This window comes from Magnolia sinica, chromosome 1, assembly GCF_029962835.1.
Source record: "Magnolia sinica isolate HGM2019 chromosome 1, MsV1, whole genome shotgun sequence".
NCBI classification, from domain to species: Eukaryota; Viridiplantae; Streptophyta; class Magnoliopsida; order Magnoliales; family Magnoliaceae; genus Magnolia; species Magnolia sinica.
The window spans coordinates 15665577-15690923 of record NC_080573.1 but is presented as its reverse complement, the minus strand read 5'-3'; the positions used below and the strand labels follow the sequence as shown (position 1 = coordinate 15690923).

At 38.8% G+C, this 25347-nt stretch overlaps 1 protein-coding gene across 1 annotated transcript; it reads left to right on the top strand.

Annotated features, from left to right (window-relative positions):
• Nucleotides 1-5527: 5527 nt before the first annotated feature.
• LOC131240944 (lipoyl synthase 2, mitochondrial) lies at nt 5528-23643 on the top strand. The gene is made up of 4 exons (XM_058239505.1): nt 5528-6124; nt 15675-15886; nt 16343-16722; nt 23296-23643. The coding sequence occupies exons 1-4, from the start codon at nt 5655-5657 to the stop codon at nt 23413-23415; spliced, it is 1182 nt and encodes a 393-aa protein (XP_058095488.1). The 5' UTR covers nt 5528-5654; the 3' UTR covers nt 23416-23643.
• The last annotated feature ends 1704 nt before the right edge of the window (nt 23644-25347 follow it).

The window sequence follows — 25347 nt, the reverse complement described above, 5'->3', positions numbered from 1 at the left end:
TTCTAAAAGATTTACCACTATAAGCTTTGTTGCGAGTCAATACCTAAATACATGTTGTAAATAAATTTCAAGTTATCCATGCACAAACAATTATTTCCCTCAAATCATATTATAACTTAAAGCCAAACATGACCACATAGAAACACTCTGCACTTGTAATTGAATTACAACTTAATGACTTACCCATCTCCTATAATATGAAATATGACTTTTTCTTGTGTTTTAAGTTTGGATTACAACCTACAATTTGATTACAGGTAGATACATCTATCCAAATGGGCCCTGAAAGTTGATTACATATAAACATATTCATACTTAAGGACTTTACAGGCATCCAAATGATCCCCAAGTGATCTGTCTTTAGACTTTTGGACTATAGTTGATGATAGTATCCCTACCAACATTTTGAAAAGACAACACTACCATCTAAAGGCTTTCAAAATCGATTAGGGAAAGTTCTATTAATCCCACAGTCATGTATGTGTTATATCCGCACCATCCATCCATTTTGGCAGGTCGTTTGAGAGCATGAGACAACAGATGAGTTAGATATAGAGTTCAGGTGGCCTGCACCAGAAAGTAATAAGGGCAATGACATGCACCATCAAAACCTTTATAAGGCTGCTGTGATGTTTATTTGTCATTAAACCTGTTCATAAGGTCACATAGACCTGGACAACCAGAAAACATAAATATTAGCTTGAAGTTTTCAACAATAGGTGTTCCATTCACATTGTTTTTTGTGTTGCGGTGCACTTGAGCTTCAGTTGTACCTCAATTTTTGGGTCCATGGCTAAAATAATATGAAAATAAAAATAAAAATGAATGAATGGCATGGATATAATACATACATTGTGGTGGGGCCACAAAACTTTCACACATCAATACATTACCTAATGCTGTACGCTGGCCAAATATAGAACGCAGCTTTGGGAGGAAGTTCTTGCTTTGGAAAGCTATGCATGGCCAAGTCGATGTTTGTAAGAAATTCACTCCATCCATCTATTTTGACCGCTCATTTTAGAACATGACACGAAAAATGAGGAGGATCCAAAACTCACCCGACCCATATGACAGGGAAAAGTGAGAAAGAAATGCCTACCATTGAAGCCTTCCTAGGTCTACCTTAACGTTTATATGCCAACCGAACCATTTATAAGGTCATTACCACTTGGATGAATTGAAAACACAAAAAACATAGCCTGATACAAAACTTCCATGGCCACACCAATGTTTTAACGGTGATAATTAAATCCCCATTGTTTCATTTCGCATGGCCCACTTGAAATTTAGATCTTCCTAATCTTTGGTTTCAAATCCTAAAATGATTTGGAAAAATGGATGGAGTTGATTTCTCACAAACATAATTGGGGCACCTCGATGTATGTGTTACTGAGTAACACATTAGTGGGCGTTGCCCTGGAGTGAATTTGTCACCAACATCATTTGTGAGGTAACGTGTTAGTGAGTGTTGCCCTCACTAAGGGGCCACCTTGATGCATTGGCATATATCCAAGCCATCCATCAGTTTTTCCAAATCATTATAGGCCATATACCCAAAAATATTGAAGCACATCCAAATCTTGAGTGGACCATACCATAGGAAAACAAATGGTGATTGAACGCCCACCGTTAAAAACTTACTAAGACTCACTGTAATGCATTTTTGCCATCCAACCTGTGGATTAGGTCACACAAACCTGTATGAAGGGAAAACACAAATATAAGCTTCATCCAATATTTTTGTGGCCCTTGAAAGGTTTTTAAGGGTGGGCATTCAATTACCACAATTGCCTATTATGCTAGCACTTGAGATTTGGATCTGCCTCATTTTTTAGACTAACACTCTAAAATAAGCTGAAATTTTGGTGGTACGGTGTGCATTTCACGTGATATTAAAGTGGCCACCTCATATTTTTATGGCTTACGTCCAGTGGCCTCCTTACACAGTGAAATCATGTTTTGTGCGTGGCAATTGGCAAAACATAGAACATTCAGAGTATTCATTTACTTAGTTTTATCTGCTGAGAAAAATATTTAAATTTTACTAGAATCATAGTAGTTGTGCCAAATTTGGTGGATAATAATAGGTTTTGTCTTACAAAAGTTAGAAATTAGGATGATATATATGGGCAAACATGATTAGTTTTCAATTTTACATTTTTAATTTATATTTACCAAACAAAATTTTGTAAAAAAAAAACTTATTTCTAGATAGCATAACTCTAACTTTTTTCAGACAAATTATGAAGCTAAAAAATACCACACCATAGGAAACAATGGTGATTGAATACCCACCACTGAAAAACTTCTTGAGGCTGGTGATGAGTAGATCCTTAATGTTTATTTTCCATCCAAACCTGTTGATGAGGTCAACCAAATGCAGTTGAACGTAAAATACAAATATCAGCTTGATTCAAAACTTTTGTGGACTAAAAAAAGTTTTAATAGCCACTTACCACTTTTTCTAGTGGTGTGGTCCCCCAAAGATTTGTATGTAATTAAGTTTTGGGAAAAAGGGTCTAAAATGAGTTTAAAAAACGGATATGAAACATATTCATCAAGGTGGGCCCCACATGAATAACACCTAATCTGGTCCCGTTGGCCTTGACTTATGTGTTTGATGACGTGTGGAAATGCTGCTCCACTGTCATGTTTGGGAGAAATCTACCCGTTCATCCCTTTTATGAGATAAGTTTAGGATATGCTACCATGGATGAGGTAGATCTAAAACTCAAATGTGCCACGTGAGGGAAATTTTAAAAAAAGAGTTTCTTATCATTAAAACCTTTTCTGGGTTCACCTTGATGTTTAGGGGCTCTTTGATTTTCTAATTATGGAGGTAATTTAAGGTAAATGGGTAATATTTATTTACCTCTATATTTCTTGTTGGATTTTCAAGGTGATTTGACCGCCATCTTTCATTTAGAGCACCCTTCACGTCACCTGTCGAGAAAAAAGTTAAATTGTGAGGCCCACCTTGATGTTTGTGTATTATCCACACTGTCCATCCCTTTAGCCAACTCATTTTAGGGCATGAGCCAAAAAAAGAGGCAGATAAAAAGATTAAGTGGACCACACCACTGGAAACAATGGGAATTGAACTCCTACCATTGAAAGCTTCTTGAGGACCCCATAAGTTTTGGATCAAACTGATATTTTTGTTTCCACTTTATCCATGACTTCGTGACCTTATTAACATGTTAGATGACAAATAAACATCACTGTGGGCCCTAGGGAGAAAACAACTTTCAGCCATTGACATTTTAATGATCATTGTTTCCTAAGGTGTGGTCCACTTGAGCTTTTGATTTTCCTTGTTTTTGGGTTCATGCCTTAAAATGTATTTTTTAAAAGGATGAATGGTGTGGATAACTCATATATATCATGGTGGGGCCCACATATTTAAATCATTAATAACAATGTTGTATGGACCCATTTTCGAAACGGAAAACCCCGTGACTTTCAAAAAGGTGTAGTAAGTAATAATCAGGTAATTCCTTGTATTTATCAGAGAAATTAAAAATCAAACAGCCCCTTATGTGCAATCTAAACTATTTATAAGGTCATTAACATCAGGATGAAGGGAAATAAAAAAACCTTATCTTAATACAAAGCATTTGTTGCAACATGAATGTTTTAACAGTGGTTATTAAATTCCTACTGTTTTCCTCTTGCACGGTACACTCAAGTATTCGATCACACTCATTTTTGGTTGCATGTCTAAGAGATCTCAAAAAATGGACTAAGTGAATTTCTCATAAACTCCAGGATGAGATCCAAATAGGATCCCAACGTGCCTTTCACAGGAAATTTCTTTGTTGAGATGCAAGGTGGGCCCATGGTGATGTTTGGGAGAATTCCACCTGTCCATCTACTTTGTGAGATCACTTTAGTACATGCAACCACAAATTACAAATGAGGTGGATCTAAAACTCATACGTCAGACGGGAGAAAGATAAGTGGAGAAAGAGTTTCTTACCATTGAACCTTTCCCAGGCTTCACCTTGACGTTTATATGACATACAAACCGTTTACAAGACGAAGTGAATCAAAAACTTAACCTGTTAGAAAGTTTTTGTGGCCGCATGAATGTTTCAATGGTGGTCACTGAATCTCGACAGTTTCCTTTCACGTGGAACACTTAAGTCTTGGATTCACCTCATTTTTAGTTGCAAGTGATAAAATAATCTCGAAAAATGGATGGACGGGGTTGATTCCACACAACCATCAGGGTGGCCCCCACATAGCCATGCCAGCCGGACGCGGATTTCCTGCGGAAGCCTTCCGCAGGAAGATCCTGCGCAAGGATGCTGGGTGGGTCCCTCTGATATGTTTGTGAGAAATCCACACCGTCCGTCCGTTTTTTGAGCTCATTTTAGGATGTATATCCAAAAGTGAGGTGGATACAACACTCAACTGGGACACAGGGGAGAAAACAGTGGAAATTCAGTGAGAGTTGAAGCATTCTTATGGCTATAAAAGTTTGTATCATGCTATCGTTTTGGTATTTTCACTTCATCCCATTGGGAATAACCTTATAAACGGTTTGGATAGCATATAAACATCCAGGTGGAGCTCAGGAAGATTTCAATGGTAAGAACTTCTTTCCCCAATATTCCCTTTCGTGTGACCCACTTTGAGTTTTGTGTCCACCTCAATTTTGGATACACAACTAAATTGATCTCTCAAAACGGACGGACGGGGTGGATTTCTTACAAACATATCGGTGGGCCCCACCCAGCATCCTTGCGCAGGAACTTCCTGCGACAGCCTTTCGCAGGATATCCGCGTCCATGCCAGCCCAGGAACTCCCTAGGAGGAAAGGCTGCCTTTCCCAGGAAGCCCGCGCCCACCTGCATACTACACTGTAAATGCAAACCTTTCAACAAAAGCGGTTTAACTAACGAAATCGGATTGCGTACTGAGTTACTTAGTACGCTCTTATCGTACTGAGTAAACTCAGTTGGGCCCACCACGAATCCATGTGGTTTATCCACGCCGTCCATTCGTTTTTCCAGATCATTTTATGGGTTCGAAAAAAAATTGATATATATACAAACCACAAGTGGACCATACCACTGGAAAAAGTGGAAGTATTGATTTCAACCGTTGAAAATTTTCTAAGGCCCCTAGTGATGTTTATTTGTCATCTAACCTGTTCATAATATCAGAAAGATATGGATGAAGGGAAAACACAAATATCAGTTGATCTAAGACTTCTGTTGTCTCCAAGAATATTTCAACGGCAGATGTTTAATTCACACTGTTTCCGGTGGTGTGGTCCATGTGAGGTTTGGATATACTCCATTTTTAAGCTATAGCCTAAAATTATGTGTTAAAAGAGATGGACGGAGTGGATATAATTCATGAATGACACATGGCCCACGGAGTTTACTCAGTACGCTTACCGTACTGAGTTACTCAGTACGCAATCCGCTTCCTAAACAAACACTCTAAAAACTTAAAAAAAAAATGATTTTCAAAATTCAAGTAACGAAAGACAAGGATCCGACAAGTGATTTATCGGGTCCGGCACTTCATCGACCCGATCACTTCGGACACCTTACTCCGCAACGACCATCAACCTCATCCCCGTTCCCCGCGCGCGGGTTGAGAGAGAGAGAGAGAGAGAGAATCCAAACTCCAAAACCATGTATATACCGCGCCTATTATCCCTTGCTACATCCTTCAAATCTTCCAATCCCTCTTACAAAACCCTAATTTCTCTCCCCAAAGCCCTCTCATCCTCTTCCTCTCACCAGACCCTAACTCCCCAACCCCATCCTCCTCCTCCCATTCAAACCCTAGCGGATCTCCGGTCCCGTCTCGCCGCGGAGTCTCCATCCCTCACCGATTTTATCCGCCTCCGTGAGAATGACGAGTACTCGGTCGAGGTCGGATCGAAGAAGAAGCCCCTCCCGAAGCCGAAATGGATGAAGGAATCGATCCCCGGTGGTTCCAAGTACACGAAGATCAAGCAGAAGCTCAGGGAATTGAATCTCCACACCGTCTGCGAGGAGGCGAAATGCCCTAATCTGGGGGAGTGCTGGTCTGGCGGTGAGACAGGGACGGCCACCGCCACTATCATGATACTCGGCGACACCTGTACTCGTGGATGCAGGCAAGTGCGTTATTATTTTTATTTTTAATTTAATTTAATTAAATTTTTTTTTTTGTGTGTGTGTGTGTGGAATTTTTTGGCAGAAGTCTTGTTTATGTGATGGATTTTGAATGGAATTGGCAAATTAGGTATCTTTATGCATTTCATTTTTAGTTATCTTCTGTAGGGTATGCTTGGATGTGTTACCAAATTGAATTGCAGCCATTAGCCTAATGATGTGGAAATAAGCAAATTGTAGTCTCCTTCCTGTTGCATCCAGGCCACCTTCCCATTAGATGGGATCCAAGATGGGCCCCACTAGCTGGCCGGTTGAAGATTGTGATGAAGTGAAATAAATCATCCGATTGCACCATGGTCCTGCAAATCCAATTAGATGGTCAAAAAGAGTGGAGCTCACCAGTCCAATAGGATGGCATCTAAATCTCTCTCTCTCTCTCTCTCACTTTCTTCTTGATGAATCGATTATTCGCAATTCATTTTACTTGTGCATCCAAACCCAAGAACCAGTTCCAATATGAAATCAGGGGTTTTCATGAATATATTGCTTGAAATTGGTCGTTATGATTGCAGCAAATTTGTTTATCTTTTTTAATTTTTGTTTCTTGTTTCTTGTTTTCTCATTTAAGCCTAGGAAAGTTTGAAATTTTGGATGTGACTGGGAAATTTGAGGTCGACTGTTTTTTTTTTTTTTTTTTAAAATTATTATTATAAATTTCCCCCCCTTTCCCTTAAGCTATTATGATTCATCTTGCAACTGTTTTTGTTGCTTATGCATGGAATACAAGCCGATAATTAGAGATTACTAGTAAAAGCTTATATAATCCACCATTGAACATACTACGGCAGTAACAATGTCTAGGAAGTATATGATACTTTTAGTCTGTACAAGGGCCATGGATCTTTAGGACCATGCCCCGGAATTTGTTCAGATTGCAAGGAGTATCCAATCTTCGTCCCTTTTCTCGTTGACCATGGACTGTTGCTTTATATGGTTTCTTAACAATATATAATGCTTCCAAACCCTTAAAAAATGCTTCCAAAAATTAAAGAAAAAGACTGAAACTAAAAAGTAAGACTACTGAGACTTCAGTACCATATTTATGAATAAAATCTAGAATAAAGAAAAACATACTGAGTAAAACCCAATATCCCTCTAGTCATATGCTAAAGTTCACTTCAGCCCTCTTCCAACAATTTCTTCCACAAAATAACAATAAACAGCTTTTACTCAAAATATCATAAAGAGTGTTCATTGTGTGTATGTCCCACGGCCTTATTTACACATGTGAACTGTGAAGTGTGGTAATATTGGTCCATAACCCATCTTCTTTCTCCACTTCTTTGGGCATCATCAAGATGCACATAACTACTATGATATCATATGGCTTTCTTCCACAAAAAAACAATAAACAACTTTTACTCAAAATATCATAAAGAGTGTTCATTGTATGCATGTCCTAGGGCCTTATTTACATGTGTGAAGTGTGGTAATATTGGTCCATAACCAATCTTCTTCCTCCACTTCTTTGGGCATCATCAAGATGCACATATGACATAACTACTATGATATCATATGGTTTTCTCTGGTAGGTCATCAAGCATTAGATTGTCATCTTCTAGACTTAGTTCCTCTATGTGATCTTCATTTTCCGCATCCACTACATCCTCCTTTCTGTACCACCACTCTTGTTCTCCACAAATATTTACGTTTTGAGTAGCATAGGCAAAGGCAAAATGCCCTCGACTTACACACTTGAAACATGTGTTAGTGGACCAAATGTAGGGGCATTTTCACACCAGGCTCAAGTGGGGTAGCATGTAGGATGCGGGGATACACTCGGGGTGGGTGATCAGTGTGAGGCGGGTGGCTTGTGTGAGGTGGAACCTATGTGAAGTGGGGCCCACAAGGGGGGTTCGGCCGAGGTCCAAACCCATGAGATGTGGGGCCTGGGCTATGAGATAAAGGGATTGATTCGCCATGCTCTTTCAGTTTGAGCTTTTAGAGCAAGTGGTTAATTGTCTTGCATCATGACCTGCCTTGGTTCGGGGCATTTGCCTTTTCTTGATTCTTCAAATCCCATTGCAATTGAATTGGTTGCACATTACTACCATCAATTTTTTCAATAGCATAGTTGATGTAGGATGTGGCACAGATACATTCCTATCATGGTTGGACCAAAAGAAGGTGGACCGTAAATTGATCACAACTTTTGATCCGGTATCGTTATGGGGCACACCTAACCGAGTATCATGAACCGAGGTAGGACGAGAACTCGAGGACGAGTTCTTTTGAAGTGGAGGGGACTGATGTAGAGCGGGTCGCGGACACTTTTATGTCTACGATGGACCAGAGAAGGCCCGATTGGAGGCGGAAGTCATCAAGACCGCCAGAACCTTAAAACAGGCATATCTCGCAAACCGAAATGAGTTACTCGACATATCATATATGATTTTGGGGTAGGACGAGCTACTTTTGCCAAATTTGCGAGATTCCATCATATCGACGGTCAAATTTCCTGTTTATTTCCTTTTTTTAAAAAACTATTTTTAGTAAGTTTTGGTTTGATTGTAACTCTTCATCCGTTGGGCTTTAGGAGTTGTGTCCAACATGAAAAGTGTTTAGAAAAATTAGGAGAATAACGTGGTTAAGCCACATAGGACACTTACTATAAGTATAAAATTTACTATTTATAGTAAGTTACAAATTTTAGGGAGTTTTAGTTATAGTTTAATTCCTAAACTTCTTCCAAATCTTGATATCCCTATTTAAAGGGTTGTAGACTCGTTTATCAATCATCAACAAATTTATTTCAAATATTTTAAAATTATTTCTATTTCTTTTCCTCGTGGATTCGAGAAGTCTCCGTGAGGAGTCTAGAGAAGCTCTGTGGATTCGGAGTAGTTATCCTTGAGGAAGACGGTGATCAACCTCATCACGTTCATCCCTGCGTCAATATTAGTGTAGCAAAAACGCTACACATCGTGCGAAAAAAGCCGCATTTCCCTTGTAGTGTGCGCTACAGGGGTCGTAACGCATGCTACAAGCTACGTAGCATGTAGCATATGTAGTGTGTGCTACACCATTCTTTGCTTTAAAAAAATAGATTTTAAATGCTATTAGTTCAACTGTTGATGTAAAATGTTGGTGACCCACCTCACACGTGGCAATGATGTAGAGCTATCCAAACCATCCAAATAGTGGGTCCTATTGTGGATGGAGAATATATAATTACATGTACTTGTACCCGCAAATAGTGTAAATGTGCTTGCATGTGTATGACTGAAGACTTATGACATATTGTAAATGGTGTAAAACTCACATTTAAAGAATTATCTTAATACTAAATGGTTTCAAAAGAGGGCTTTCAAAACCCCTTTATCTAAACCCTAACACTTGACTGCAAGCACCTCTGGCCCCCAAATCCGATTACTCCATTCTCTCGATCTACAATGCCGCTGGAGATGAGATTTTGGCCAATCAATCGACCTTGTAAGAAGGTCCATTTTCTGTATTTTCAAGAGCATTGGAGCTGAAATGAAGGGAAAAAGAAATCAGATTTCCCCTTTTTCACATCCGTACAGCTATGAAGCTCAAAATGTTTAGTTTCTTGATTGATTGAATCTCTTCTTGAGCTTGATAGAGGTATGTTCTTGCCCTTTAATATAATCAGTTCTTTTTCATTTCATATGAAGATTTATGGTTTCCTTTGGGATTTTTTCATTTTATTTTTTATTTTTTGTTTTAGGAGGCCGATTACTATGCAATGTTGTAGGATAGGGATTGTAGTGCAAAATTTTCTTTTTTCTTTGTTCTTTCTTTTTTTCAGTTTTAGGAGCCCGTGGTATGTTTATGGCATGCATGCAACCTATCCAACCATCACTTGGGCAACCATGCTTCAGTGGAGGTGTATGGGTGTCTATGCCTTGTTTTTGTACTGAACATACTTTTACTTGAAAAAATGATTTTTTTAATTTAATTTAATTTTTTTTATTATTTTGTTTTTACATTTTTTCTTACTATTTATCATATTTTTCCAATTTTTAATTACAAAATAAAAGTATCATGTAGCTTATGCTATACATAACGGAGCTTACACTACACATTATAGAGGGCTGAACACTATGTAATATCCTACCCGCTATTTAAAACATTGACTGCCATTACTTCTTGTTGGAGTGCCCTGAATACCTTTGTTATCATGTTGGAGAATATTACATGGAGCTACTATTCAAGATGCTGAAGAATGCGAATATGCCGTGTTCGAAGTTGCATAAGACAAGGATTGCCCCCTATTATGAAAGTTGTTGCATCTGGCTATATTATCTTGTGTTTCTCTTTTGCCGGCAATGATATCTGATAGCTCTCGTCTACACTTCAGGGACCAACCTCCACCATCCCTCGCCACATAATATATCCTCAGCTTGTGACAATACCTTGCAACTTGCTATGTCTCTGAATCATTCATATCACATCTCGCTGTCAAGTCATAATACTTTTGTGTGTACTTGCTAAGAAGTTATTGAAATGCCTTGGCCTCATAATTTAATGGTAAAAACCTAGTCATTTTGAACTGTCTTCATCTCTTGCCAAGTTGATATGAGCAGAAAGCCACTACGTTATAGATCTCTCACAACCATATGCCACCAATTTATTGACTCTCTTAATTTCGATGCCCCAAAACATAACTTTATGGGCTTGGGCAGTTGGAACCAATGTTTTAAGTATCAACAATATCGGCCGATATATCCCACGATATATTTTGTATCCCACTTGCGCGATACGAAACGCACAAGTAGTGGGATATATCTCACATGTTCGCTTCGGTGAGCATTTTTTATTTTCAATTTTTTTTTCCCTTTTCTGTAAATCATGTTAAATCAATGTCAAATTGTATGAAAAATCATTAATTGAGAGCTTCGATTTCAAGATTTGGAGGAGATGGGGTGAGTTGCAAAAAATAAAAAATAAAAAATTTCCAATTTCTCGCAAATCGGTTGCAATCTTTATGTCCAAACATTAAATCAAACATGTATGTGACCTGATTTAGTGATTCTTCTTTTGCTTTTGAATGTATTGCTTGTGTTTTTACATGTCTTCTTACATTTATAAATTATATGAATAGACTTTGAATATTCTTGCATCAATTCAGTTAGACAACGCATAGATTAGGACCCCATACAAAGAAAACCTATTATGCGCACTTGTTTTGATTTATAAGTGTATTGATGTCTTTTTTTAACAATAACTGAAGTTTCATTGAAAAATTTGACCAATTTTCCAATGTTTTCCCATGTTTCCAATAACAGCGATACATTACACGATACAACCAGTGTTCGAGTTGTCGATATCACTACAAGTTTCGCTGGCCAGAGATAAAGATAAAATATCGTTATCGCCGATGATATCGTTGATAACCGGAAATGTGGGGAAACATGGGAAAAAGGGTGAATTTTTTGGTGAAACTTCAGGAAATGTCTAAATACACATTCACATATTTAGGAATAAAAAAAGTACCCCCAAAAAAAAAACATAATAAGTGTTCATTTAATGGGGCCTAAAAGCATATGTTGTTATAATAAATCCAACATTCTAATATATCCTTCCATCTATCTAACCATCCATCCATCCCATCTATACATCTAACCATACATCCATCCATCCAACCTATCTATACATCCAACCATCCCCACCCATCCAACCATATACCCATCCATCCATCCAACCATCCATCAATCCATCCAACCTTCCCGTCCATCCTTCCATCCAACCAACTATCCAATCCATTCATCCACCCATCCATCAACTCATCCAAATTCTATTCCATCCATCCATCCAACCATCCATCCTATCCATCCAACCATCCAATCCATCCATCCATCCATCCAACCATCACATCTTTCCATCTCATCTATATATCCAACTATCCATCCAAACATCCATCCCATCTATACATCCAACCATCCATCCATCCCATATACCCACCAATCCAACTATTCATTACATAATCCATACAAATAGGTTTTTTAAAAAATATTTTTTCATTAAATATATTATTAAATTATATTTAAAAAATATTTTAAAGTAAATCCAAAAATAATAAATAAAAAATGTAATCCTTTATTTTCCTATAAATGGCCCCAATGGGTCCTAATGGGCCCCATTAGGCTAGCCCATCCTCATCACGTAATAAATCAGACCACAAGGGGGCCCATTTAAAGAAATAAATAAATAATTTATTTTATCTCAAAAATAGATTTATTTTGTTTAAATATAAAAAAATAGATTTTATATACAAGCACTTAGAAATTGAACACGTGGCACACAAGTGTCAAATTAAATTGTCCAAATTATGGTACCTTGCGTAGCTATATGATAAATCCAAATTAAGCTTTTTTTAATCATTGAGTATCGGTTGGTGGACATTTATTAGACTGCTAAAATAAAAAAAAAAAATCCAATGCTCTTCATTTTTAGCCCATCAACTAACATGATATGACAAATAAACATTATGATGGGCCCTAGGAAGGTATGTGTGACCTTATAAACAGGTTGGATGGAAAATAAACATCATGATGGGCCCTAGGAAGGTTTCAATGGTGGGAATCACTGTCCCCATTGATTTCTGTGGTGTAGTCCACTTAAGATTTGGATCTGTTTCATTTTTGGGCTCAAGCTCTAAAACTATCTCACCAACTGGAAGGACGGTTTGGATATAGCGAAAAAATCATGGTGGGGCCCATAGAACATGGTGGCGTCAACACACAATAGAGGTTGGTGCGTGGCACACCATGCAATCCGCTTTCGCTGAACCATCGGCAAGGTGGGATAGAACCTGGCCTTGGAGCCCACCTCAATATGCGTCTCAGGTGGACCAATTACTACACTACAAGAAACAATGGTCACTGACTATTAAAAACTTTTTGTGGGCCACAAAAGCTTTAGATCATGCTAATAATTGTGTTTTCCCTTCATCCAGGTCTGTGTGACCTTATGAACAACTTGCACGTGAAATAAATATTACGGTTGACCCTTTAAAGTTTTTAATGGTGGGTGTTTAATGACCACTGTTTCTTGTGGTGTAGTCCACCTGAGATCTGACTATGCTTCATTTTTCGGCATATGTACGGATGGATGGCGTAGATATACAATTCATACATTGAGGTGGGCCCTGTAGAGTTGTCGCGCGCGTGCTTATTAAAAAAGGGAACTTGATTCTTTTAAACCTCTAAAAATCCTCCATAAACAAAGAGAAGCGGAAACCCTAAAATCCTCCATAAGAAAAGGAAACCGAAACCCTTTTCCTTTTTTCACGTAAAATCCTGTTTGAAACATTTATAACGTTGATTCTCACCAGAAAAATGGAGATTTTTTTTTTTTATAAAAAAAACGGAAAACTCGCAGAAAATTTTAAAACTCATTACCCTAACAGATGACTTGTGGGTTTATTTCGTACTTTTGAAGACCGAAGTTGTTGATCCACAATCCAACCACCGAAGATCTTCCAAAACTCCTCAAAAGGTATTTTCTATTTTATTTTAATAAAATTTCCAGTATTTACGCTGGACATATGCTCGATTTTATCGCAGACAATCACCGACAATGTTGAAATTTCGCCATTTTATCGGAAAATCGAAAAAAATCGGCAAAATCTCGCCGATATCTAGTAGAGATTCGAAATTTGGGGTTTTCGTTATCGACGAGCCACCGATACCGAAAATATCAGCGATAATTCGATATTATTGCCGATAATTTAAACACTGGATACAACCAATATATCCCATGCAATAACCGATACGTATCTGTATCCTAAGGGTGCGATATGTAGCGCGATACCGTTATTTCAAACATTGGTTGGACCTACTTGAAGTGACTTTCCAATGCACTCAACAATCATGAAAGGTATTAGGCTCCAAATTATCCTTGATATCTTCAATCTCTAACTTCATATGCTTGGTCGGGTTTTCTATGTGATGGGGTTGAATTGCCTTTAGAATTTTCTGGAAAGTCATGATGAGGGGCTGCTGGTGCTCATGGTCCTTGCCTGTGGTATCGGGGCTGTTGATACGTTGGGTAGGTCTTGTGCTCATATCCTTGATTCACATCCTCTCTGACCGGTGTCTAAAACCCAGGTTGTATAGTAGGATGACTCCCTAACCCCATATACTGTTCAAGGTTGATACGTGGCTCAATAGAGTTTTTCCTACCATCCTCTTCTCAGGCCGTCATCTGGCTATTTGTCTTGCCTATTTTATTCTCAAATAGAATCTCCATCTACTCAATTCTTGCCAAGACGTCTTCCACATCATTTTGATTGTCGCTTGCTATCTCAAGGCAGTAAGAGGTCACCACTTCTTGTGTGCGTTGACTATTTAGAACACTTGGGATGGGTTTAGGCTGGTTGGTTGCTGATTAGACTTTTAAGAGGGGAACAAGTTTGGGGAAGGTTTGCAGGTAATTTAAGGCTGAGGCTAAATTTGAGAACTAGACAGTTTTTGGGAAACATTTGGAGCAGGTTTTGGGGGGCTGATTGCAAGACTGCAGATTGGTTCTTTGTGGGATTAAATTTTCTGGTCAGATTTTGGGACTAAGAAATAGGATCGTTGTGAAGGCTGGTTTCGGGTTGATTGTGGACAGGCTTGGGCACTGTTTGGAGACAGATTAAGGGCGAAATTCGGAACTGGGTGCCGGACAGATTTTGGGATTAGATCTGTTACAGGTTTTGGTCAGAATTAGGGGCTGATTAGTGGGCTGGCGTTGGATTGTGAGTAGAGGGTGATGCAAATAGAAAAGGGAAAAAGAAACGAACAATCTCTCAGGAGTAGGAAGAAGAAGAAGCCCGGATCAACAACTAATAGTTAGAATAAAATCTAGAAAAGAGACTGCCCCACCACGTGGCACAATCAATAACTTGTATTTAGAATATTCATAAAGAGAGCTCATTGTACAGTAAGGATTACAAAGGTTTCCTTGATCTAACCTCCATTCTCCTAGTTGAAACTCTTAATTGGACACAACTTACTGAAAAGGTAACAACATAAGGGAAAATTCTAGAACAAACAGGAAATTAATTAGGACCAAATAGGGAAGAAGTCACGTTTCTTAAGTGGGACCCCATGAGCATCTTTTTGTACACATGCGTGGGGCATGCACGTTGTGGATGGTGTTCAATTGCATCAATATATCTGTAGTCAACGAATCAAGGGGTTAGGAGCCTCCTATTTGGGAGATCATTACCGCATTGTGCATCAACTACAGGTTCCATCAGTCCTACTTGTACAAACTGAAAGCCTGTTGACAGTGTACATATATCCTGGTATCAGGGATCATATAATTCCTCACTGTTGTTTGATAATCTCTGTGTGTGTGCGTGCGCGCAAAGGATATCTTTAAACAGACCTAAAAGTGCTGGTTTCTAGAACAAAGACATGTCATAGTCCATGAGACCAGGTCATTATACTGAATATTATGAAGATATGAATGAATTTTTGCTTACAACTTGTATTTATTTGATTTTGTGATGTTTGATGTTTTGCACATGCTATTTTTCAGATTTTGTAATGTGAAGACGTCGCGCACTCCTCCTCCACCGGATCCAAATGAACCCTCTAATGTGGCTGAGGCAATTGCGTCATGGGGTCTGGATTACATCGTCATTACCAGCGTTGATCGCGATGATTTGTCTGATCAAGGAAGTGGTCATTTTGCAGAGACAGTGCAGAGATTGAAAACCCTAAAGCCAAAGATGCTGATAGAAGCACTTGGTATGAATTAATCTCATCCTCAATCTCCATCACATATGCATTTTAATTGGTACAAATGAAAGTCCAGAGAGTTGCGATGAGATCTTTTCAAACTGTTCCTGCATACGATAACCGTGTCATTCACCTGTTATTATATTGAACTTTGTCTTCATCATGGATGGCGTCAACTATTTAGTATCTGGTAGTTCTACTTTGTAGATCACTACAATGTTGTGAAAATGCTTTATTATGGAGTCTGAAATGGAAAAAGACAATTAAGTATGAGCGTAATTGTGCAGTTTTTCGATGGTTTGTATTGTCTGATATCTTACTTCCATAATGCTGCTGGTAACTGAGATTCAATTTTCATGTGTCTGAGTTGAATACTAATTTTTTTCTTCTGGGTATTTAGGATATTTAAAACATCATTCAGATTGTTTATTTTTTTTTCTTCTTTTTACATCTATAATTGTGCAGTTCCTGATTTTCGAGGAGACCCTGGTTGCGTAGAGAAAGTCGCAAAATCTGGATTAGATGTTTTTGCTCACAATATTGAGACAGTTGAAGAGCTTCAGAGTGCAGTACGTGATCACCGAGCTAACTTCAAGCAATCTATTGATGTTCTAAAAATGGCAAAAGACTATGCTCCAGCTGGCACTTTGACGAAGACTTCAATAATGTTGGGATGTGGGGAAACACCTGATCAAGTGGTGGGAACAATGGAGAAGGTGAGGGCTGCAGGAGTTGATGTCATGACATTTGGTCAGTATATGAGACCATCAAAGCGGCATATGCCGGTCTCTGAATACATAACTCCAGAAGCTTTTGAAAAGTATCAGACTCTCGGCATGGAAATGGTATGATCTGATTACTTGGTGTTGTCTCTCACATTCAATGTTTGAAACTAGATCGAATGCTCTGTAACTTGCTGTTGACTTGTTCAGAACTTGGGTGAGTTAAAGAGGGTAATTTAATTTTTATACAACTCAAGAAATTCAACTGAATACTCGATAAGTTGCTGAATTGACTTGATTGAAACTGTAACTTATTTTTATACATCTCGAATAAACTACATTTGACTACTCAAAGGACCCAATGGAGTAGTAAAAGAACTTGATCAAGTAGTCCAAAATATCAAATTCTACAGCCATGGCTACAATCATCATATTCTATATAAACTTGTTGAAGTACGTAACTCAGACATTGACAACGTGTATCATCTTTGACTTGTAATCCTAGCAAATGCAACATGCTGACATATTTGAGCTGTTACATGATGATACAGGAAGACATTATTGATTGATATTGGTTCACAAAAGCTTAAAATATTGAAAATACAGCCGTGTGGTGACCTCAGAGTGAACTGTCTTTTACTAAAGATAACTACAGATACATAAATATGTAAAAGTTGTTTTATTCTTCATAATATCTCTTTCTAAATTTCCAGAACAACATTAACCCCAATTCTCTCCTTCTCTCTCATCACTTGCATTTTATCTACAACAGCAATCTGGGAGTTGCAGACTTGCAGATTCAACTGATTCTCTTGTTCCAAACCACTCCTTGCTATAAACGCATCAATGTCCTCTCTTATTTATTTATTTATTTGCCAGTTTTGACTATTAAGTTAGCTGCCAGCAGTTTTCATCCAGCTGGTTCCATCTTGTTGCTAGGATTGACTGCTTACGTCAATTCAAAATTTCAAACCTGGTCCCTTTTTATCCTGACCACCTTTTTTTTTTTTTTTTGAATTAACTGCGAATTTCATTAAAGAAAGAAGGAAACAAGAAAGGGGAGAACCCGTTGAGATAGCAGGCCACACACCCTTCAAAACAGAGAAAAATTACAAGAAGTCAAATTAACAACATTCGAGGCCCATTCGAAAATAAATTGGTGCACCCTTTTAACTATGAACTCCACCGAATTTGAGACATCTCTAAAACATCTGCTGTTTCTTTCTTCCCAAACTGCCCACCAAACGGCTTAAAGAACATTTTCCAAACCACAGAAATATCTTTAGCTAGGGACACGCCATGCCAGGCTGCGAGAAGACGATCCGTGGAATGCGGGAAAGACTATGAGACCGCGAACGAAGACAACAGTACTGACCAAACCTGTTGGAAAAAAGGGCAGTGAATGAATAGGTGTTCTGTCGTTTCTTCATTTGTCATGCAACAAAGACAAATGTTTGATATTATCATTCCCCTTTTCCTTAGATTATCAACTGTGGGGATTTTCCTTCTCCCCACTAACCAACCAAAAATTGTAATCTTAGGAGGCACTCTGTATTTCCACACTTTAGTTGTCATTACCTCATCAGGTAAACCTGAATTTCTGCCAATGCAAAGATATAGGGATTTCACTGAAAATAGACCCTTTTTATCAGGGCTCCAAACAAGCCTATCATTTTGAAGAATATTTGGATGACAATTACCAATGCGGTCGAGAAGAGCCGCAAATTCTTCAATTTCCCAGTCATGGAAATTCCTTTTGCATGGGGGATGCTAGACCACTTCATTGCCATGAAAGGAGCAGTTGGGAGCCAGACGATATATGGACGAAAAGTCCTCCTTCAGGGCCGAGGAACCTACCCAAATATCTTTCCAAAATCGGGTCGTCTCCTTTGCCTATAGAGTGTCCGATCCTATTGCGAACTTCCTTACTGGAACTTAGCACCCCTCTCCATAGAGAAGAAGCTCTATAGGAGGAGTCGTCCTTGGACCACTAGCCATCAGACGTACGCCCATATTTGCATTTGATTAGATTGTTCCAAAGCGCCCCTTCTTCAGTCCCAATTCTCCACCACCACTTGCCTAGTAAGGCCTGATTCATAGCTTTAAGATTTTTAACACCAGCCCCACCTTCCTGATATTGCTGACCAATGTTGTCAAACCACGTATGCGGTTCCGTGCGATCGGATATGCTTGTGCGCATATGCGATCGCACAATCGCATATGTGGTCGCATTATATATATATAAACAAAAAAATAAGGAGAAAAGTTGAAAAAATGTAGAAAAATATAAGAACTTAGGAGAAGCTTCCCTAAGTCAATAGATTACTAATATAGTAATTTTACATATATAAAGTTAGTTTGTGACTTGTTAGAAAAATGAATGAAGTACATCAAATTCAACATTCAACAATATAGTTAAAGTAACAAAACAATCAATAAGCTATTTATTGTACAAATACAATTTTGAAGTTACATCTTAATGTTTATTATTTATACATTATAACACTAACACTATTTACAAGTTACAATTTACAACTTAGTTACACTAACACTAAGTTACATTCAACAATATACTTACACAACTTATAGTTACAAAGTTACACTACTTAGGAAAGTTTGTTTTTTTTCAAAAATTAAAAATAAACAAACAAAATAATGTGCCAACAGTTGGCAGATAGCATATGCGATCACATACATCGTATATGCGATTGCATATCCTCGCACATTTGGCATATGCGATCGCATATGCACTGCAATGGCATATGTGATGATGGCATATGCGATATGCATATGGGAATTCGCATATGCGAATATGCGGTCGCATTTAACAACGTTGTTGTTGACACACCTCATTCCAATTGAGTAAATGAAATTTCTTCTTATCCTCCATCCCGTGCCGAAGAAAGTCTCGTCTTAATCTTTCCAAAATCGCAAGAATCTTAGCCGGACACTTGAAGAGAGACATGAAATACAGGGGAAGGTTAGAAAGAGCCGCTTTAATCAAAGTAAGACGCCCGCCTAAAGATAAATATCTGCATTTCCACCTGGCTAAGTAAGATTCAAACCTATCGATAACTTTATCCCATAAAGCCAACGGAGGTTTACCTATGCATAACGGGAGACCAACAAAGGTTGACTGAAGCGATCCCGTAGCACAAAAAAAAATAAAATCAGCAAACACTTTAGATTCAACAGCATCCAAGTTGACACCAATCATCCTTGACTTTGTCAAATTCACTTTAAGGCCCGAAACCGCTTCGAAACAATGGATAGAGGTGCGGAGATTACTGACTTTATTGAGATCTGCCTCACAAAATAGAAGGGTGTCGTCTGCAAATTGGATATGAGAAATGGGGAAGTCCATGCCTTTCACCTTGAAACCACCAATAATACCTTCTACCTGACCTTTTCTTAACATACTTGAGAGCCTCACCCACGATAAAGAATAAGAAGGAGGAGAGAGGGCCTCCTTGCCGCAAGCCCCTTGAAAAAAACCTTTAGGGGACCCGTTTAAAATTATCGAGAAAAAAGCTGACCCAATGCATTCCTTCATCCAAGATATCCACTTGGTCCCGAAACCCATCCTATGGAGCATATACAGGAGGAACTGCCAATCGACGTGATCATAGGCCTTCTCTAAATCAAGATTGCATAAAAGGCCCTTAGCTCTAGATTTATGACTTGAGTCTAGACATTTGGCAGCAATGAGGGCGCTGTCAATGATTTGTCTTCCAGGAATAAATGCACTTTGATTATGAGAAATAATCTTACCTAATACCCCCTTCAATCGAGAAGCCAAGACTTTGGCCAGAATTTTATAGGGCCCACCGAGGAGACTGATCGGCCTATAGTCCTGCAAAGATTCCGCTTCATGAATCTTAGGAATAAGCACGATAAAAGATGCCCCCATTGATCTGGACAGCCTACCATTGATGAAGAACTCCTTGAAGAAAGCAATACGATCGTCTTTTAAAACATCCCAGAAATGCTGATAAAATAAAATCGGGAAACCATCAGGACCGGGAGCCTTATCACCTCCCAGCGCCTGGACTGCCACCTTAACCTGACCACCTTTTTCTCTGGCAAAATTTGAATCGGTTAGACCTGTGCCCAACGCTTAGGAAACTTCTCCTGGATGCACTTGAAGCATGGTATGAAACAATGGTTATAGCCATATTGGCTGTTATGTAAAGGAAGTGTTCACCCTGTATCCCTGTACGTGATACAGGGGTGAATCTGTTTGTTATTATGGCTGATAAGACCATAAAGCGCCCATTATGGAAGTTCTTATTTTCAAATTTCTCTTGTTTTTCCACTTATTTATCCATTTCAACTATGAAGGAAGCTTAGAAACTAATTTTAAATTAGATCTACGCCTATAGTGATGATGAAAACACAAATTTTGAGTAGGATTTGATGAAGCGAAGCAAAGTGGACCATTTTGAGAAATATCAGAATAAGGGGGAACCATCACATTTTTTCCCCCTTCATTTTTTCATTTAATTTAATTTTTTTTTTAAAAAATGTAATGGGTCCAAATCCACCAAATCATGCTTGATTTGTGTTTGATCAGGGCCTACTCAGTTGACTTTCAGCAGGTCAAGTTGACGCTACCTGATAGACGACACCGCAACATTCTTACGAAGGGCCATTACACCATCAAATGCATGTCCAAAACCAAAAAAGGAATGCATAGTTGGGGTTCTCAATTTTTTAAAAAGAAATTTAGCAATAATTTTTGGGATTTTTTCCTCATAAAAATTTTTAGTCATTACAAGGCTGTATCAGCCAGCAAGCTGGACAATATGCCAGCTGATATCAGTACATAATACCTTGCTTGGAGCTTCATTTTGCAATATACTTGAAGTTCTTGCAATATGCATCCAAAGCATCAACCAACTCTCCGTGCTGATGTCTCCTACAGTGGTAAATTTATCTGTCTGTTGTTCATAATTGAGTGTTGCCATGAACGCACGGTCCCACTTCAACAGTATCTCCAATGCCTGTCATTTCAGTCATTACAAGGCTGTATCAGCCAGCAAGCTGGATGATATGCCAGCTGATATCGGTACATAATACCTTGCTTGGAGCTTCATTTTGCAATATACTTGAAGTTCTTGCAATATGCATCCGAAGCATCAACCAACTTACCGTGCTGATGTCTACTACAGTGGTAAATTTATCTGTCTGTTGTTCATAATTGAGTGTTGCCATGAACACACGGTCCCACTTCAACAGTATCTCCAATGCCTGTCTCAGGAACCCATTTTGCATACTATTTTAGCCTCTCTTAGTTGGATGTTAGTTGTCTTCCGTTCCCAGTTAGCCCTCGGCAGATTTTCTTCCAGCTACTTTCTGTTTTTGCTGGTTCCATCTCTTAACTTATCCTTTCAACTCATTACTGGGGTCATTGTCTGTTTACCTATCAAATTGAATAGCTTCCCAAAAATGGGGCTGGATGCCCAAGTTGTATCCCGTAGCTCCATTCTTGCTCCATTCTTGCATTAATGACATGGGTCTGCAGTGTTGTGCCTTTTGTACAAATCCCTCTCCTTTTTCCTTCCTCATTCTTTTCATATCATCATCATCATCTAAAGCCTTATCCCAACTAATTGGGGTCAGCTACATGAGTCCTGTTCCCGGCTCTTTTCATATCAATCATAGATATGTTTTTAATTTCATCAATATGGAGTTTCCTTCACATTCACACCTTTGGCCAAACAGGGGATTTGTGCATTAACCCAATAAAAATTTCTATGGTTTACATTTACATGAATGGAAGGGCCTAACTAGTCGGCACACCAAATGTCAAGCGTACTCCCATCTTTCAGTGCCCGTGGATGGTGGGGGGAATTCCCAGCCACGGTCCTTGGATGGGTTGCAAAGGCTGAGCAAAATCAAAATGTGGAGGAGGTGCAGCTCCACAGGCCCACCTGTTAACAATCCGATCCATGGATCATGCGAGATACGGTCAAACCGACTCCAGGGGTACTGTGGGTGCACAAAATCAGGATGTTGTGTTTATTGAGATGATGCGTACTCTTTTAAGTTCTATCAGCTTGCAATTTTAGGATTATGATCACTGGAAGTTCTTTAGCTTCGTGTCTTGTATTTCTGTGCCTTTTTGTCTTTTATCAATAAATATCTATCCTTGAAGAAAGAAGGATAACAAAAAACTGCTGGAGGCGGCACTCCAACAACCAGTCATCTAAAGCCAGCTGTGCGCTAATTTAGCATTCAATCTAATATTTTCCTCTAATGTGTCACCTATGTGTAGGAGATCATATCTGTGTAAAAAAGGTGGGACCCACCATGAAGACTGCCTTATGCAAAAATCTGGCTGATCCACTCATCGGGCAAGCCAGACTGTTGAAGTTAAAAAAGGATGGCTGATAGTCTGATTCAGTGAACAGGTGTGGCCCTCGTAATGTGATTTTACAAAATTTTGAGACAGGTGATCTTGATGGTGGGGCCGAACTGTTTACATGGATATTTGTCCTGCACAATTGACATATCAACGGAGAGATGGGACTGAATGCTAAGTTAACATGTATCAGGCTGTAGGTGATCAGTTCTTTTCCAATAGAATCATGGGTTTTCTTCCTTTTTATATAGCTCACTTTAAAAATTAAAAATTAAAAAAAAAATAAATTAATTTTAATGTGGTGACATTTGATTTGTTTTGACTCGTTGCAGGGATTTAGATATGTTGCATCAGGTCCCATGGTCAGGTCCTCATACAAGGCAGGGGAATTCTATATCAAATCTATGATCGAATCTGATAGGGCCACGCCTTCTCAGATATCTGTCTCCTGAGGTGAAAGGGCTGAAAGATCTTTTAATCCTCTAAATAAAATCATTGTTTATTGAGCAAAAAAGGAAGAAAAAAAAGGCTCTCTAATTCTCATTCATCATCTATTTCTTTTCTCTCAATTTGATGTCTAAATGTATTTTCATCATTGGAAGTGCAAATGGTTCTTGTGTTGGGAATTAGATTTGTAATTTGATATTTGATGAAAGTGTATTCTCCCCTTTCTTACATAACACGGCCAAATAGAATGCTATGATGCAGCTCTTGTAGAAGCTGTATTCAAGTCCCTCACGGTGCATGTGGTGATGGTAGATGGGCCTTTGGCCAAAAAAACCTGTAGCGATTGCATTACTCTGACCAACCAATTGTGAGTTTTGTAGGTTGAATGCAGACAGGCCATTGATTCCGTCTATTAGTCAAACCCCCTTGCTTTTCGTTCATGGGCTATCAACATGGCAGTCAACCTGATCGACATTCCTGATCACAATACATGTTTGCTACATACACCATTGGTAGGGACCTACACAGCTTCGGGACACCAGATGAACGATTGCATTCCTGATCTATGGAAGTGTTTGGTGTTGGCTTGGCTGAACCTTGGAAAATATTGAGATCTGATGGATTGGCGGCTGGACTTTAAATGGTTTTCTTACTATCAAAATAGTGCATAATACAGTGGATTTTAGCCCCTTTTACCGTTAGGGCCTGTTTGGATTATATTACCACAGAGTTAATGCTGCTAAATAAGTAATTATTATTTACTTATGTAATTCATGCCAAACGCCTCTGACAGCTACACCTTTTGGAAGGTTCTGATGCTAAAATGGGGAAGGAAAATACCATGCCTGTAAAATCCATAATGTATGAGCCCGCTCTACGCCATCCATCCGTTTTACCTGTTTATTTTAGGGCATGAGAAAAAATGAGGCAGATCCAAAACACAAGTGGTCCACACTACAGGAAACAGGGGGAATTACATGCCCACCATTGAAAGCTTCTTGGGGGGCCACATAAGTTTTGGTTGAAGCTGGTTTTTGTGTTCTCTCTTCATCCATGTCTGTGTGTCCTGATGAAGAGGTTAGGATGACATGCATCCTTGTGGGCCGTAAGCCATGTTTCAACTTTCAATGGTGGGCCTCATTATCTCTCTGTTTCCTATGGTGTGGTCCACTTGAGCTTACAATTTGCTTCATTTTTAAACTCATGCACTTAAATGAGCTGGGAAAATGGGGTGAACCGCGTGGGCCAAACGCATACATCATGATGGGACCCACATTTAATCGGATGCAATCATGTTTTTTTGGAGGCGCAATTAACACGCAATTTTCATCACTCGGTAATCTAATCCAAACAGGCCCTAAATGTTGTTAGAATTGATAGCCAAAGATTTTTTAAAAGCTTGAATGTAGGTACTTGTAGGCATAGCTGCTGGTTGGAAAAATCCAGTCCATTGCACTTGTCCTAATATGGATCGTTCATGCAAAAAGCCCACCCTTATCGAGCAATCTTAAGTCATCTTATGCAGACTCTAATGTGCATGGAACATGCAATAAAACAGTGACCACTACTGTAATACGTCAACTTCTAAAGTGAATTCCTATTCCTCTAATCGTGCCATTTCTACCAATGATTCTAACCGTTAAATAGTTCGGTCCCACCATGAATACGCTACAGATAAAAGTATGAGCCTCCATGATCGATTCCCGCTGTTTGAACTAATAAACTAGTCAACGGTTTGCTTTCAAGTTCATTTTTAAATGGTTAGGATCATCTTTACTGAAAAGAGGACTACTACCTGTGGTCTATCCATGGTTGGTATTGCACTGATCCACATGGCCCGGCTGGCGGAATTCTGCCTTTTGCCCATTTCTAAAACAATCAATTCTCGCTTTGTGATGATGCTCTGAGCCTATAAAAGGAGGTTTCCACGGGGAAGT

Excerpts from the sequence above, each read along its gene's own strand:
- LOC131240944 (XM_058239505.1), top strand. The coding sequence starts at position 5,655 with ATGTATATACCGCGCCTATTATCCCTTGCTACATCCTTCAAATCTTCC. Across the intron at positions 6,125-15,674 it reads ACCTGTACTCGTGGATGCAG|ATTTTGTAATGTGAAGACGT; the intron begins GCAAGTGCGTTA and ends GCTATTTTTCAG. Across the intron at positions 15,887-16,342 it reads GATGCTGATAGAAGCACTTG|TTCCTGATTTTCGAGGAGAC; the intron begins GTATGAATTAAT and ends ATAATTGTGCAG.